This window comes from Barbus barbus (assembly GCF_936440315.1).
Source record: "Barbus barbus genome assembly, chromosome: 36".
NCBI lineage: Eukaryota > Metazoa > Chordata > Actinopteri > Cypriniformes > Cyprinidae > Barbus > Barbus barbus.
Window position 1 is genome coordinate 12,384,223 of NC_136714.1, and position 15,153 is coordinate 12,399,375.

Here is a 15,153-nt window from a genome sequence, read left to right on the forward strand (position 1 = left end):
TCATGCAGTGAAATTGAGTGTATAGACTTCTAGTCCATCTAGACAAGAGTGTGTGCACACACATACACACATATTTGGCTCAGTCAGACCCAGAGGGTCTGCTTGAAAGCAGGTCTAATTGGATTATTTGCTTTAATGCGCTAGTTTACAGGAAGAATAAATTAATTTAGGATCCTCAATAGTGTAAGACGCCGACATCAGCAAACAGACATGAACGATACACAGCATGCTTTCCACTTAAAGATGTGGCATCTGAGCTAAAGGTCTATGCAAGAGAAATGAGAGAACAAAAAGAGGCTGATAAAAAAAAAAAGGAATGTGAGATTTTAATAGTAGTTAAATATTCATTAAGAGGGATTCTCGTTTCTTTTGGCAGTTCGCTAGGAGATGAAATGGATTGGAAGCCACTTGCCACTGGAAGCGCCTTTGCATATAAAAGAAGATTTGAATAATATCAAGCTTTCACTGGATTCTGACTTTAATAATGCTGTGAAATAAAGGAGAAGTTTGGATGAAATGGGAAACAACGAAAATCAAGAAAAAAAAAACAATCCAGACATACCCAATTCCATTTAACTGAGGTTCACTAAGGATTATGGAAACGGGGCAGTGACTCATGGCGAAGAAGAGAACGGCAAGGCAGTGAGGATGTGACTGTCAGTAAGTCATCCATTTGACCACAGATCAAATTCACATTATCATGATTTTCGGCGATTCACAATGAGGAACAAATTGACCCTTAGCACACTTGAGTATTTCCACAGTGTTTCCCTTTGGATTTTCATCTGAAGCAATGATGGGACTAGTTGGGCAGTTTGTCTATAAAAGAACTGAAAGGATTGGAAACCATTTTAAATCTTGATGAAACGGAGACTACAGGTATGAAAAATGACAGTAATTTTTCTCCTTTCCCTCCATGCACAAAATATCCTACTGCTGGCAGGTAGAAGCTCATGAGGTTTGTCAATTGTTTGCAGGATATTTAGTGTGTAATTCCAAATTCAGCACAATGAATATGAATTCCACTGGGTATTCATTCTTTATAGCAAATTCTGCTGCTTTGAGCCAATTGCACATGGTTATTTATAGGATATAACTCTACTCCCTACGCTGCCCCATCTTATCTCTTCATCTTTCCCTTTCTCACTTGCACACACACACTCTTGTTTTAAAACTGCTTTGCGAGTGTGATACTGGAGCCATTCTGTAAGACTGAAATGAACAGGCCAAAATCACATAATCAACAAATAGAATCATCAGCATAACATTGCAGCATTTGTTGATGGCGACTGATGGACTTATTAAACCAAGTCAAGCATTTGCAAATGTTTATGGACAATTGTGCACTGGATATCACAGGGTTTCGGTCTTGTGAAATCAATTAAAATACAATTACACACTCGTTGCAGCTTGTGTCGCTCCCTACTGTCATTGCACTTGATTCTTTGGAGCAGTTCTATCCATATGACAGCCCAGACACACACAGACAGTTATGTATCAGGTTAATGGAGTAATCAGACCCCTGTAGGAGAGCAGGGAGCAGCAGGGAGGAGAACAAACAGAAGGACATAAGACTTGGGTAAATAGATACACTTTGTCTGCACACACAGCCACAACAACAGCCACATAATCTCACATCTGCGATGAGAAGACAGCCAAGGCATTCATCACTTAGAATGTGACTGATCATCTGGGGGCTTGTCCCTGGCAGCCAAATTGAGTCTCTCTTTCGATCACAAACCAGGGGAAAAGTTTAAAGTTCTTGCTGCACTTGCTGGGGACATGACAAATGCCTTGAAATCTCAACAACTGACAAAGGATTCCAGGTACACCATTAATCTGAAGCAACAGACACTGGTAGATTGGCTCACAATTATCTCCTCTTTGATACACTGAAAGATGAAGTGAGCTTATACTGGATGACTGACTAGGCATAACACCAAGTCTCAGTGGCAATTAATGGATAACCGTATTTGTGCAGGGGATTAGTGAACGGACAAGCAGGCTTAGGACTGAGGGAGACAGAAAGTGCTCAACTTCTCCCGGTTATGAGCTGAAGCCTCTAATGTTTGTTCTCTTTACACAGGTCTGTGGACAACCTGGTTACCATGCCACGCACAGAACCAGGGAGTCCATCTAGAGGAACCAATCTGTTGCAAGAACAGGAGAGCTTGAAATGGATCCAACCAAGGAGATGTCCTGCTTCATCTATCCCTGTCAGCACAAGTGTCCGCCCAAGTCCCATGCTGCAGTCAACAATTTTCTGGCTGGGTCTCCTCAGCTCCATACTGCTGCAGAGTGGACAAGGTGTGTTGGCAGGGGAGACATGGGGCATGGTGTCCATCTGCCCCATCCACTGCGTGTGTCGGAACTTATCCGAGTCTCTGAGCACACTGTGTGTGAATAAAGGTCTTCTTTTTGTGCCACCAAACATTGATCGCCGCACTGTGGAGCTGCGTCTTGCTGACAACTACATCCTGGAAGTGGGAGGTGCAGACTTTGCCAATATGACAGGGCTAGTTGACCTGACATTGTCACGCAACACCATACATGCTCTGAAACCACTGGCCTTTGCTGATCTGGAGAGTCTGCGTTCGCTTCACCTGGACACCAACCGTCTCACAGTGGTGGGGCCTCAGGATCTGACAGGTCTTATTAACCTTCAGCATCTCATCATCAACAACAATCAGCTCACAGATGTTTCAGTGGATGCTTTTGATGACTTTCTACTAACTCTGGAGGATCTGGATCTTTCCTACAATAACCTTCGTAGGGTTCCTTGGGAATCTATTCAGAATATGGCTAGCCTGCACACCTTAAATCTAGATCACAATCTAATAGACCAGATTGATGAGGGTTCATTCAGTGAGCTCTATAAACTGTCCCGACTGGATATGACCTCGAACAGATTGCAGACTCTTCCCCCTGATCCACTGTTTTCCAGATCCCAGATTGGGGTTGTCAGTCCAACACCGTACAATTCAATCATCAGCCTTAACTTTGGGGGGAATCCCCTGCACTGCAACTGTGAGCTGTTGTGGCTACGACGACTGATTCGGGAAGACGACATGGAGACGTGTGCCACACCTACTCATCTGGCGGGTCGATACTTCTGGTCCATTCCAGAGGAAGAGTTCACGTGTGAGCCTCCACTGATCACCCGTAATACCAACAAGCTGTGGGTTTTGGAGGGCCAAAGAGCCACCCTTAAATGTCGAGCCATTGGTGACCCTGAGCCAGTCATTCATTGGGTGTCACCAGATGACCATATTGTGGCCAACTCTAGTCGCATTCGCTCATACTATAATGGCACACTGGATTTTTTGGTGACCCGTGCTAGAGATGATGGCACCTATACATGCATTGCCATAAATGCTGCAGGGGAATCCACAGCTCTGGTAGACTTGAAGATCATCCCTCTTCCTCATAGAGGGAATGGTACAATATCTCTTATCAACCACAGAGACCCTGGATCCTCTGATATTAGTAGTGGACGTGGAGGGGTTGAAGGGGCAGGGACTGGTGTAGTGACTGTACGGAATGCCACCGGAGGCAAAGGAGATACTGGAGAAAGAGGAAGTGGAAGCAGTAATGGAGGAACAGACACCCTGGTAGGAGTTCTAGGTGTGACATCCAATTCAGCACAGATTCGCTGGAAAATTAGTCAATCTTCAATGCCTTTCTTGGTGTGGATGTATCAGATCCAGTACAACAGCACAGCTGATGATGCACTTGTTTACAGGTAAGGATATCTTGTTTCTGTATTGTTGCAGCACTTTTGACAAAGAAGAGAAAATTATGTCTTGGTTTTTAGTGTTTGGTTTTCATGCGTTTCAAGTGAATGCATGTAAACATCATTGGTGCTCATGTTCATGGATTATAGGCTTCAGATATTGATGGAAGGATAAGGCCAAAGGAAACAGACACAGCCCAAAGCGGATGGAAGATTCAAGTTGAGCCATGAGGCTAAAAGAGATACAGGCAGCTATTTATAGCCAGGGAGGGGTAAGGAAAGCATAGCAGTGGAGTGAGAGGACCTGCTGACTCTGGGGAAAACAGGATGGGCCCTTTAAAAGGGCAAAACCTACACATTTAAAGATGGTGTCACAATGAATCAGGAAGAGTGAAATGGATCTAAAAGGAGAGAGAAAGGGGACAGAAAGATGGGGCAGGTCACAAGGGAAAGGCTGTGGGAGTTGCTTACACCAACTCTTTTTAAGAGAGGTGGAAGTAGTCTGTAGTGGTTGGCTTGGTTCTTTTACACACTAACAATTAACAAGAAAACTATTGTTAAATTAGCCGCCAAATAAATATCTAAATCAAAAGAAATTTTCTCTGTACAAGCAGTACTTACACAAAGAAGCCACCTGGCTTTTTATCGTCTTTCAAGTCTGATGGTTCTTCAGCTCTTGTTCTCTCATGGGATAGTGAGGTGACCACTGTTTGCACACTTCAGAATCTCAGCAAACTCTGTACATCATCTGGGTATTGTTCAACTACTGATCATGAATACAGATACTTTTTGCATAATGTGCAGCAGTATTTGGATGCACAAACAACATAGTTTGCATGCAAATATCCTATTACAGACATGAAAACAGAGGTTCCTTCATGGCAGCCTATATTTTACGATTTGATTTATTTTATCTCATTCTTCCTTTTCATGATCTTTTCCTTTCCCTTTACAACCCAACTAGAGGCTCTTCAACTCAAAAAACAATGAAGAGAGCTGCAACATATTCAATACACATGCACAGAAGAACCAATTCTTTCATGGTAAGGACATACATTGAGAGGCTTAACAAAAGAAAGGAGCAGTGAGATTTCCAGGGATTGGGATCAATAATAAATGGTGAAGGTGAAGGGCAAGTTTGGATGACAAGGAGAGAAATATATATATAGATACAGGAGGATGGGCTGAAGAGAGGGGGATGAGGGTAGCAGAAGTAGCAGCAGTTGCTGAGTGATGGCAGGCATAGAAGTGCATGAGTGGGAGGCCAGGCATCTTCATAATGGACCTGTTACTACAGATATTCCCATCAACATACAGGAATCTGTAAGAGTAAACACAGTAAGCTACTCTAGGCCAGAAGACAGGCATTAATGCACATTGACTGGCCATGTTGAGTGCATTGCTAAACTAGAGAGATAGACTTTTTCCTAGATATTTTTCCACATTCAAGAGACGCTCCACATTCAATACAAGTTAAACTCTATTGACAGCATTTGTGGCATAATGTCAATAACCAAAGAAAACAATTTTGTTTCTCAGTTGTTGTTTTTAATCAAACATCATGGTTACAGCAAGGCACTACTTCATATACCATTAATTTAATATAAAAATAGGAAACTGTTCATGTTAAAAAAAGAACTAGAAAAAAAAAAATCACTAGCATACATTTTGGCCTGAACTGATCTAAAAATGCAAATCACCCTATGGAAACTGGGAGAATTTTGCATAATTAATTTTCAAAATCACTGGCCAACACAATTCATAAAGAAACAACTAAGGCTTCATTAACATCAGATCATTAAGATGTGTTTCCTGTAAGGCTTGTAATTCAAATCATCCATAAGAATTGGAAATTTAATATGCAGATAACAATGCAAATGTCTCATTGATATGCAGTGACACACTGAGCTAAAAAATAAGAGAAGTCTACATGAATGTGAATTCAAATGTCTTTTATTCCTTACAGTGCAGCACGTATTCAGTAACACCACAGTTCTTTTTACTGAGGTGGAGACTCAAGGAAAGAAATAAATTAATACAACTGACGAACCTCAACAAAAGATTCTTGAATCTGAAAAGAAAGGAGGCAAATACTTTTTGAAACTAGTGCAAAGGAGATTGAAAATTGTTCAAGGTCCTTCTGCTGTCAGGACCTTCTACCGCCAATTACCTCTCAAAGTAAAGTGAATTTAAGGACTTGAATCAGGTGTAGCCATCCAAAGCATTTTCATTACAGACATATACACCAAGCAGCCAAAGCAAATGCACTGGAAGTCTATTAAAGAGTACTGTATGGACACTGTTTCTGCCAGAGATGGCAGATTGTAAAAACTAGTGTGGGCAGGAGACCTTCAGGCAAGAAGCATGTCGGCACCCTCTTAGCTTTAATGTAAAAATGCTTCATCGCTTGTCAGACTGCCGCATCCACAACATCTGTAGTTTATTCTTAATTTGCTCATTTCTAGAATACCCTTCATTGTAGGGTATTGATTTAAGACATTTTCACTACAAATCTGAGATTCTAAAGCTCAATTTGTTGAGCTTTTGGTATTTTTGTCTGGATGTTTCCTTGATATGATGTTTAATTTATCAAATGTTCTCTCCTTTTTCTATTTGGTCTCAGAATTCTGCCTCCAACCAGTAATAGTTTCCTGCTGAAAAACTTGGTGTCAGGAGCAGACTACAGCCTGTGCGTCTTGGCCATATTCGATGATGGCATCTCCTCCTTGGCTACTACAAAGGTGCTGGGCTGCATCCAGTTCAGCACTAAAGAGGATTATCCAGAATGTCGTTCTCTGCACGCTCACTTCCTGGGCGGCACGTTGACTGTGATGGTGGGTGGCGTGGTGGTTGTAACCCTTCTGGTCTTCACCGTGGCCATGATGGTGCGCCATCGCGTCCGCGGAGAGTGTCGGGACGATGCCAACAGGCCGGGCAAGTTCTTTCCAGCCAAAGGGGTGGATGTTTACGCCCAGACGAATGGAAACAACAGTATGATGATGGTGGCGTTGCCAAATGGACTCTTGGCCCAAAGAACAAAAGACAAACACAAGCCCAGCTCTCTCCCGAAACCTAAACAGAGCCCGGAGCCACACTGTGGCACACGCGATAGGGGAGATGAGGCAGTGAGGGAAAAATGTTTTAGTCCTCTCACACCAGAAAGTGAGAGATTGACACTCTATTACTCCCCAAGTAACACACTGCCCATGCCGACACAAAAGCGAGTAGGTAGGCTCAAGCAGAGGAAGTCTCTGGAGAAAGACAGAGACGTGGACAGACAAGTCTTGACCTCGCTTGCAATGACACAAGATGGAGATGACGGAAGGGAAGGAGGCTCAGACTTGAGGCAGGCACTCAAGACCAAGCGTAGCTGCTCTTTTGACGTGGGTGAAATCACCAGCACCACGTGTTACAGCTACGCCAAGCGTCTGAGCGTCATCTGGACCCGACGTAGCCAGTCCCTACATGGCATGCTTGTCCACTGTGCCTCCACCACCAGCACGTCCAGCACGGGTAGCAGCGAGCAGTATGGCCACGGCCTAACACAGAACTATCTACATGCCTTCGCTTCCAACAACTCCTCCAACTCAACTTCAAACTCAAACAGTAGCATGACCGTCAATCCAAGAGACCTGGAGGAAAGCGTGGTGTAGATAGTGAAAAAAGACTCCACATGGGGGGGGGCGTATCAGCCTATTAGGAAAGGCTGATACGAACAAATGAGGTAGCTATAAAAATTAGATGAAAACAAATTATCAGGGGAGGGCATTGATGAGAATAATGCTCCTGACACAAAGGATTGGCTATTATTTGATGACCGCCATTATTTCGACCCACAACAAGGCTCAAAATCAAATTATGTGAAGACAAAGAATGACAAGTAGGATTTAAAGAAATAAGAATTCAAGGACAGGCTTGTTTTTTTACGACAGGCCCAAAGCAAGGGGGATTACAACCTAAAGTGTCTGTTTCAACAAGATTAATTAACCAATTGAATAGAATCAGCCACTACTTTATGCAGAAGAAACACTATTCAAATGCTAATGAGAAGCTGAACTAAAGGGGTAAATATAACAAAAAAAAAAAGATTTAAAAAAGTATTCAAACCCAAAGAGGGAATGCATTATCTGTCGAAATTCACTGCTGCGAAGAAGCACAACATGTCTGGGCCCTCTAATGAGGGAAAGTATATAAATATGCTGTAAAGTTTTTTCCATTTTTTTTTTGGTTGGTGGATGTGTTTTTCAATTAATTGAAAAGATGGAAGGGGAACTCACAGAACACTTCAACACACTGGTGTTTAAAACGGGGAAACCATTTGTTCAAATGTCATTCAACAGTGGTCTGAATAGTCATAATTGTTCTTGTCTGATCAGCCTTTTTCCAGAGTCATAAAAAGAATAAAAAGCTGTTCTGTAAAAATTATATTCTCTATTGTGGAATTAAGCTGTAATGAAGCTCTAATTGAGATCAATCTGATATGATAGCTTCAAGGTTAATTGCTTAAGAGAAGCTGGAATAAAAAGCCATATGGCACATAATGCTTTGAACCAAAAAACAAGAGCGCTGCAGTTGACTGGGAGCATGGCATATACAGCCCTAAAAAAAAAACCTGATTAAAATATCAGATAATATAATCAGCTTAATGTTTCTACTGTACTAATTCTAGCTCAGCTAACTTAACTGGAGATTTAATTGCAGATAATAAGCAGCAGCAACAACAACAAGGTCTGTTCATCTGTAAGACCTCAAAATAAGTAAAATGTTATATGAGCTAAAGCTTCAAGATGAAGCTTGTTATTTCCAGTTATGTTTATTTATTTCTTTTGTGTCAAGACCATTTTACATAACAGCTGACAGAAGAGGAGAAAAACAGGACGGAGATGAAAGCAAAAAGGTAGGGGTGAAGGTGTGGACCAGAAAAAGAGGACAGTGGCACAGTTGGGGGAGGTTTCCTGTCTGCCTGGTCTGTGTGTTATGCTAAGATCTTTGTTACAATGTATATCGCAAATGGTCTTTGAAGCTCAGCTTGTAGCCAAGATATAATGATATGGAGAAATAATGTGTATGTGTATCATTTTTCAATCAATACATGCTCTTTTATAAAACCTACTGAGCAGAATACTGAAGAGGGCTCAGTGAGGTGCATTTATTTGAAAAATACAGTAAAAACCGTAATATTGTGAAATATTATTACAAATTAAAATAATTATTTATTAGTAATTTAATGGCAAAGGTAAATTTTCTGCATCATTTCTCTAGTCTTCAGTGTCACATGATCCTTCAGAAATTAACCTAATATGCTGATTTGGTGCTCAAGAAACATTTTTTATCATCATCGACGCTAAAAAAATTCTGCTGCACAATATTTTTATTTGTAGAAACTGTGCATTACCATTCAAAAGCTTGGGGTAAGATAGATTAAAAAAGGACAAGGCAAGGCTTTTACAATAATAAGAACCTGACAATTCTGCAATTCTGACTGCTGAAAATTCAGCTTTGCCATCACAGGAATAAATTACCTGTTAAAATATATTAAAATAGAAAACAATTCTTTTAAATGTCAATATTTATTTTTACTATATTTCTTATAAAAATGCAGCCTTGGTAAGCATAAAGGCTTCTTTCAAAAGCATCAATATAAACCATTTTAGTACTTCACTTAGGCCAAATCTTAAATCTGGCTAATGTAGCAGAATCAAGTGGGGAACCAGGGGTCTAGCTTGTTTTCCAGCCTGGCCAAGATGAGGTTTAGCTGGGCAACCAGCTGTTCTCCCAGTCAGACCAGCTTAGACTGGTTTAAGTGGTTTTTTTCTAGTAGGATCCATAGATACAGTAGCTCACTAGAGCTTGGAACAGAGCTACACACACTATGCTGAGGTCTTGCCTCATTTAAAAAAAGGTGGGGGAAGATAAAAGAAAAAGGAAAGAAAAAAAAGGATGAAAGAAAAAAATCTTAATCATAGGAAAAAAGTGATTGTCATATGACCTAGCAGACTGCAAAAACTACCGGAAAAAAGCACAGCTTCTCACCGATTTGATATCTAGTTACAGTCAGAAACAGCATGTACTAATCGCATGGTCTAATTTTTATGTCCGCTTTTGTTGTCAGAGTATGATGTCTAAAATCATGAGCATGCTTTTTATTTCCAAAGCACCCCTAGAGTGCATAAATGTCTTTACACACTCCACGAAGAGCACAAAACTCCGACTGCATGGAAGACAAGTGTGGGCAGCACAGAGAGGAGGAGGTGGAGGAGATGATGGAACGGTTCCGTATGATTGCTATAGGCGACATTCTGCCCTTTTTTACCCAATTAAATCCTTCTGATTGGCACATAGGTGGTTAGCCGATCATGCATGCAGGAGCAGTGATGCAGACAGAGCTGGCCTGTTCTCTCTCTGGCTGTGATGACTCCACTGCAGCTGCTGAGCTTTACAGCCTCTCTATCTCGCTCTCTCTCTCTCTCTCTCTCTCTCTCTCCTATGAGTCTTGACAAGACGATAGCTAGTGCAATGCACAAAAAACGCAGCCTAAGCAACTTTAGTCCTTTGAGAGTCAAACTCTAACTTACTTTACACTATGGGCATCCACCACAAAGCGCATGACGGTTCACATTTACAGTATTCACAGTGAGGGTTAGATACAGTCCTCATACAGATGAAGTTCTTCAGTCCACTCAAAAAAAAATTAAAATGTAAATTTAAAATATTTAATCAGAATAAAAATAACAGCATTTGTATTTTTGAGTATATTTGAAAAATATATTCATTTAAAAAAAGCTGTTAATTGGGACAGCTTGCAATTTATTGATTTACATTTATTCATTTAGCAGAGTTTTTTTTATATGAAGTGACTTTGTGCATTTAACAACACATTTTTGTTACAGCACGCACATTCCCTGGTCTTATAGCATGACTCCAAAAAAAAAAAAAAGGAAGATATTTCATTAAAATTAAATGACAAGATGGAGTTGCTCAAATAAAATTTTAGTTGGTAACTCAAATTTAAAAGAGAAGAAAAATGACAGCAAAAGAGAAAATAAAGTAAAATGAGAAAAATTTAATCACATTATTGAAGTAAAATGATTGCTGCGCCACTTCAGGTTGACCCAAACAATATAAAGCCCAGTGAGTTAGGATAACGTTTAATTGAGAACAGGCATCTGTATACTGCAACTAATGTCAGTGATTATAATGGTTTCTATTTGATTTCCATGCTCGCAGTGTGCACATAATGATATAAAGTCCTCTTATACTCCAAAAGATCAAGGCAAATTTGATTGTTCATGTCATCACCCATTTAAATAAAAAACTTCTCTATTAAGTGCAATGAACTTAAAGGTTAGAAAGTCATGCAAATATATCCATTTTGCTGTCAGGAGTTGGCGAGGCTTACGCGAGCGAACGAGCGCTGCTGTGCGCATGCGCACGCTACACAGACAGAGCAGAATAGAATAATAGAGCAAGAATTCAGAATAAAATATACATTCTGCCAAAATATTTGTTGATGGACATTAAATGTGGCACGTAGAATTTTAATCCTACATACAGTGGGGCAAATAAGTATTTGATACACTGCCGATTTTTCAAGTTTTCCCACTTACAAAGAATGGAGAGCTCTGTAATTTTCATCGTAGATACACCTCAACTGTGAGAGACAGAATATTTAAAAAAATCCAGAAAATCACATTGTATGATTTTTGAATAATTAATTTCCATTTTATTGCATGAAATAAGTATTTGATCACCTACCAACCAGCAAGAATTCTGGCTCTCACAGACCTGTTAGTTTGTCTTTAAGAAGCCCTCCTATCCTCCACTCATTACCTGTATTAATTGCACTCGTTTGAACTCGTTACCTGTATAAAAGACACCTGTTCTCACACTCAATCAATCAGACTCTAACCTCTCCACTATTGTAACGGGGTGAACGAGACATGAGACATGCAGATCCATTTGCAAGCTTTTATTAATAAACATAGAAAAATAACAGGCAGGGTCAAAACACCAGCAAACGGGTATGGCACGGGCAAGACACAAGAGTAATCCAAGGGCATGCGTGGGTCCTCGATCCGCAAACAATATCCAGAGGGCTTGAGAAGAGGGGTAGTCCGATAACCTGAGCAATAATCCAAACGAGGTATACACAGAGTCCGAAACGGTGAGACAAGGGTAAATCCACGATACAAGGGCAGGAAACAGGAAATGAGACTATAAACAAAATCTAAACTTAGACTTAGAAAACACAGAATGGCTCGGTAAGGCAGCTAACACTAGGAGAGTGCTAAACGCAGAACAATACTCGGCAAAGACAGAGAGGAAGTTCAAGGCTTATAAAGCGTGTGTAATCAGTGCAAGCAGCTGTGTGATCAGAACAATGTGAGATTGGTGACAGATGTGTGTTGTCAGTGCAATGGATGATGGGAATTGTAGTTCACGGGTGAAGTGCAGCAGTAGTGTGGTGCAAAAGTCAATGTGATGGAGGAGTGACCTCTGGTGGTGAGTAAACGGAAGTCCACAGACCAGATTCGTGACAACTATGGGCAAGACCAAAGAGCTGTCTAAGGACACTAGGGACACAATTGTAGACCTGCACAAGGCTGGGATGGGCTACAGGACGATAGGCAAACATCTTGGTGAGAAGGCAACCACTGTTGGCGCAATTATTAGAAAATGGAAGAAAATGACTGTCAATCTCCCTCGGACTGGGGCTCCATGCAAGATCTCGCCTCGTGGAGTATCAATGATCCTGAGAAAGGTGAGGGATCAGCCTAGAACTACACGGGAGGACCTGGTCAATGACCTGAAGAGAGCTGGGACCACAGTCTCAATGGTTACCATTAGTAACACTACACCGTAATGGATTAAAATCCTGCAGCGCGTGCTAAGTCCCCCTGTTCAAGCCAGCACATGTCCAGGCCCGTCTGAAGTTTGCCAAAGACCATCTGGATGATCCAGAGGAGGCATGGGAGAAGGTCATGTGGTCAGATGAGACCAAAATAGAGCTTTTTGGTATAAACTCCACTCGCCGTGCTTGGAGGAAGAAGGAGGATGAGTACAATCCCAAGAACACCATCCCAACCGTGAAGCATGGGGGTGGAAACATCATGATTTGGGGGTGCTTTTCTGCAAATGGGGACAGGACGACTGCACCGTATTGAGGGGAGGATGGATGGGGTCATGTATTGCGAGGTTTTTGGCAACAACCTCCTTCCCTCAGTAAGAGCACTGAAGATGGGTCGTGGCTGGGTCTTCCAGCATGACAATGACCCCAAACACACAGCAAGGGCAACTAAGGAGTGGCTCCGTAAGAAGCATTTCAAGGTCGTGGAGTGGACTAGCCAGTTTCCAAACCTGAACCCAACAGAAAATCTATGGAGGGAGCTGAAACTCCTTGTTGCCCAGCAACAGCCCCAAAACCTGAAAGATCTGGAGAAGACCTGTATGGAGGAGTGGGCCAAAATCCCTGCTGCATCTGTGCAAACCTGGTCAAGAACTACAGGAAACATCTGACCTCTGTAATTGTAAACAAAGGTTTCTGTACCAAATATTAAGTTCTATTTTTCTATTGTATCAAATACTTATTTCATGCAATGAAATGGAAATTAATTATTTAAAAAAAAAATCATACAATGTGATTTTCTGGATTTTTTTTATATTCTGTCTCACAGTTGAGGTGTACCTACGATGAAAATTACAGAGCTCTCCATTCTTTGTAAGTGGGAAAACTTGAAAAATCGGCAGTGTATCAAATACTTATTTGCCCCACTGTATAAGTAGGGGTGTGCTCAAAATATCGATTCTTAGATACATACCGATATAATAAAAAAAGATACAGTATCGATATTCTAGCCCTTAGTATCGATACTCCGCCCAGCCATTAGGGGGCGCAGCGGCGCCCGCGAGTTTCAAAAAACTCATGGAAAATGTTAAAGCAAGATGTAGCATTTAAGTGATTTCATAGGCTGTGTCCAAATTCAGGGTCTGCATCCTTCGGAGTACTCATTTGAAGGATGTTACGTCACAGCGCCGCGACGAAGGCTGTCCAAATTCGTAGGATCCTTCAAATGCGGCCCACAAATACGTCCTCCTTTTCCCCGAATTGGAAGGATGGGTGTGGTGGATCCTTTCCCGTCCTACCTATCCCATAATTCTTTTCGGCAGAGCGTAATGGCGGACGAAGCGAGCGGTAGCGGAGTGGGAGAGGAGTTTCTCTGACAAAACAAGCTAAAGTTTATGCTTCGGCTCAATGAATTTGTAGGAGAAATTAGTAGAATACTTAAACAAATAAAAATAGGCTATAATGGCTTACCTGGATGTGACTGTCTTGTAGTCTGATATAAAAAACTCTCCGACAACGAGCAAAGAAAGTATTTAATTTAATTGCTTTATTTCTTCCAAAAGAATTAAAATGAGGAGAATAACTCTTTGTTTGTCCATTTTCCCGCTTCTTGCTTGGCACTGTCACGGTTGCTAGGCGACAGGATATGAGCAACGGGTAACTGAAAGAAGGGTAGGCTGTCCAAATTCACAAACACCGACTTCCGGGTTTTGCGGACGTCGGAGGATCCCTCCTCCTTCAACCGGGTAGGAAGGATCCTAAGGAGGATGCAGACCCTGAATTTGGACACAGCCATAGTGAAATATGTTATGGCAGTACATGGTGTCACAAAAAAGAATTATAAGAAGATTTAATAAGAAGTTAAGAATAATAAGAAGAAGATTTTGTACTTGTGTGAGCTCAGACTGTACCCTTGGAAAGTTAAATGTTGACTTGTGGTAATTTCCAGATTAATACAATTTGTGTACAATTAATCAGAGCACTTAAAGTTGCAAATATTTAAGCAAAATGCACTTTGTTATAATGCACTACTTTTGTCTTCAATAAATTGAAGAAAAATGCAGAGTTCTGTTTGTTGAGTAAATGTGTTCAGCATTAACTAATTGGCTCTGGCCCATGTATTTTTATTGAATCGTATCGAATCGTGTCACATTGTATCAAATCGTATCGAGACAGCTCTGTATCGAGGTACGTATCGAATCGTGACCTGTGTATCGAGGTATGTATCGTATCGCCAGGTTCTCCAAGGTATACAGCCCTATGTATAAGTGTATTTTTATGATAGCAGTAACTGTAAGCTGGCTAATATAGCCATACTAGCTCAAAAATGTGTGTTCCTCATCAGTTAAAATGTAGTCTGATTTCTATTATTTATTTTCATTTTTAATTCAGTGATTTTAACTTTTAGAGTTTTTAATGCTTTAAAGAGCGATTTTAGATTGTAATGTTTTAATGTTCTAATAACCATAAAAGCTGTCATAAAACCAGAGAGAAAGGCTGCATAGCTAGAAACTGTTGATTAACTGAATGCACAAGTAACACCTATGTTAAAATGTTTTCATATATCTTAAAAAAA

At 40.9% G+C, this 15,153-nt stretch overlaps 2 protein-coding genes across 2 annotated transcripts in view; one reads left to right on the top strand and one right to left on the bottom strand.

The window, feature by feature from the left end:
- The window catches only part of LOC306856095 (pyruvate carboxylase, mitochondrial), a 163,602-nt gene that overhangs the window by 30,753 nt on the left and 117,696 nt on the right, over positions 1-15,153 (bottom strand). The gene's annotated exons all lie outside the window — the stretch shown is intronic.
- LOC306855797 (leucine-rich repeat and fibronectin type-III domain-containing protein 4-like) lies at positions 2,093-7,799 on the top strand. Its single transcript, XM_079394676.1, has 2 exons — positions 2,093-3,742; positions 6,357-7,799. Exons 1-2 carry the CDS (start codon positions 2,109-2,111, stop codon positions 7,384-7,386), a joined length of 2,664 nt encoding a protein of 887 aa, XP_079250802.1. The 5' UTR covers positions 2,093-2,108; the 3' UTR covers positions 7,387-7,799.

Excerpts from the sequence above, each read along its gene's own strand:
- LOC306855797 (XM_079394676.1), top strand. The coding sequence starts at position 2,109 with ATGCCACGCACAGAACCAGGGAGTCCATCTAGAGGAACCAATCTGTTG. Across the intron at positions 3,743-6,356 it reads GATGATGCACTTGTTTACAG|AATTCTGCCTCCAACCAGTA; the intron begins GTAAGGATATCT and ends ATTTGGTCTCAG.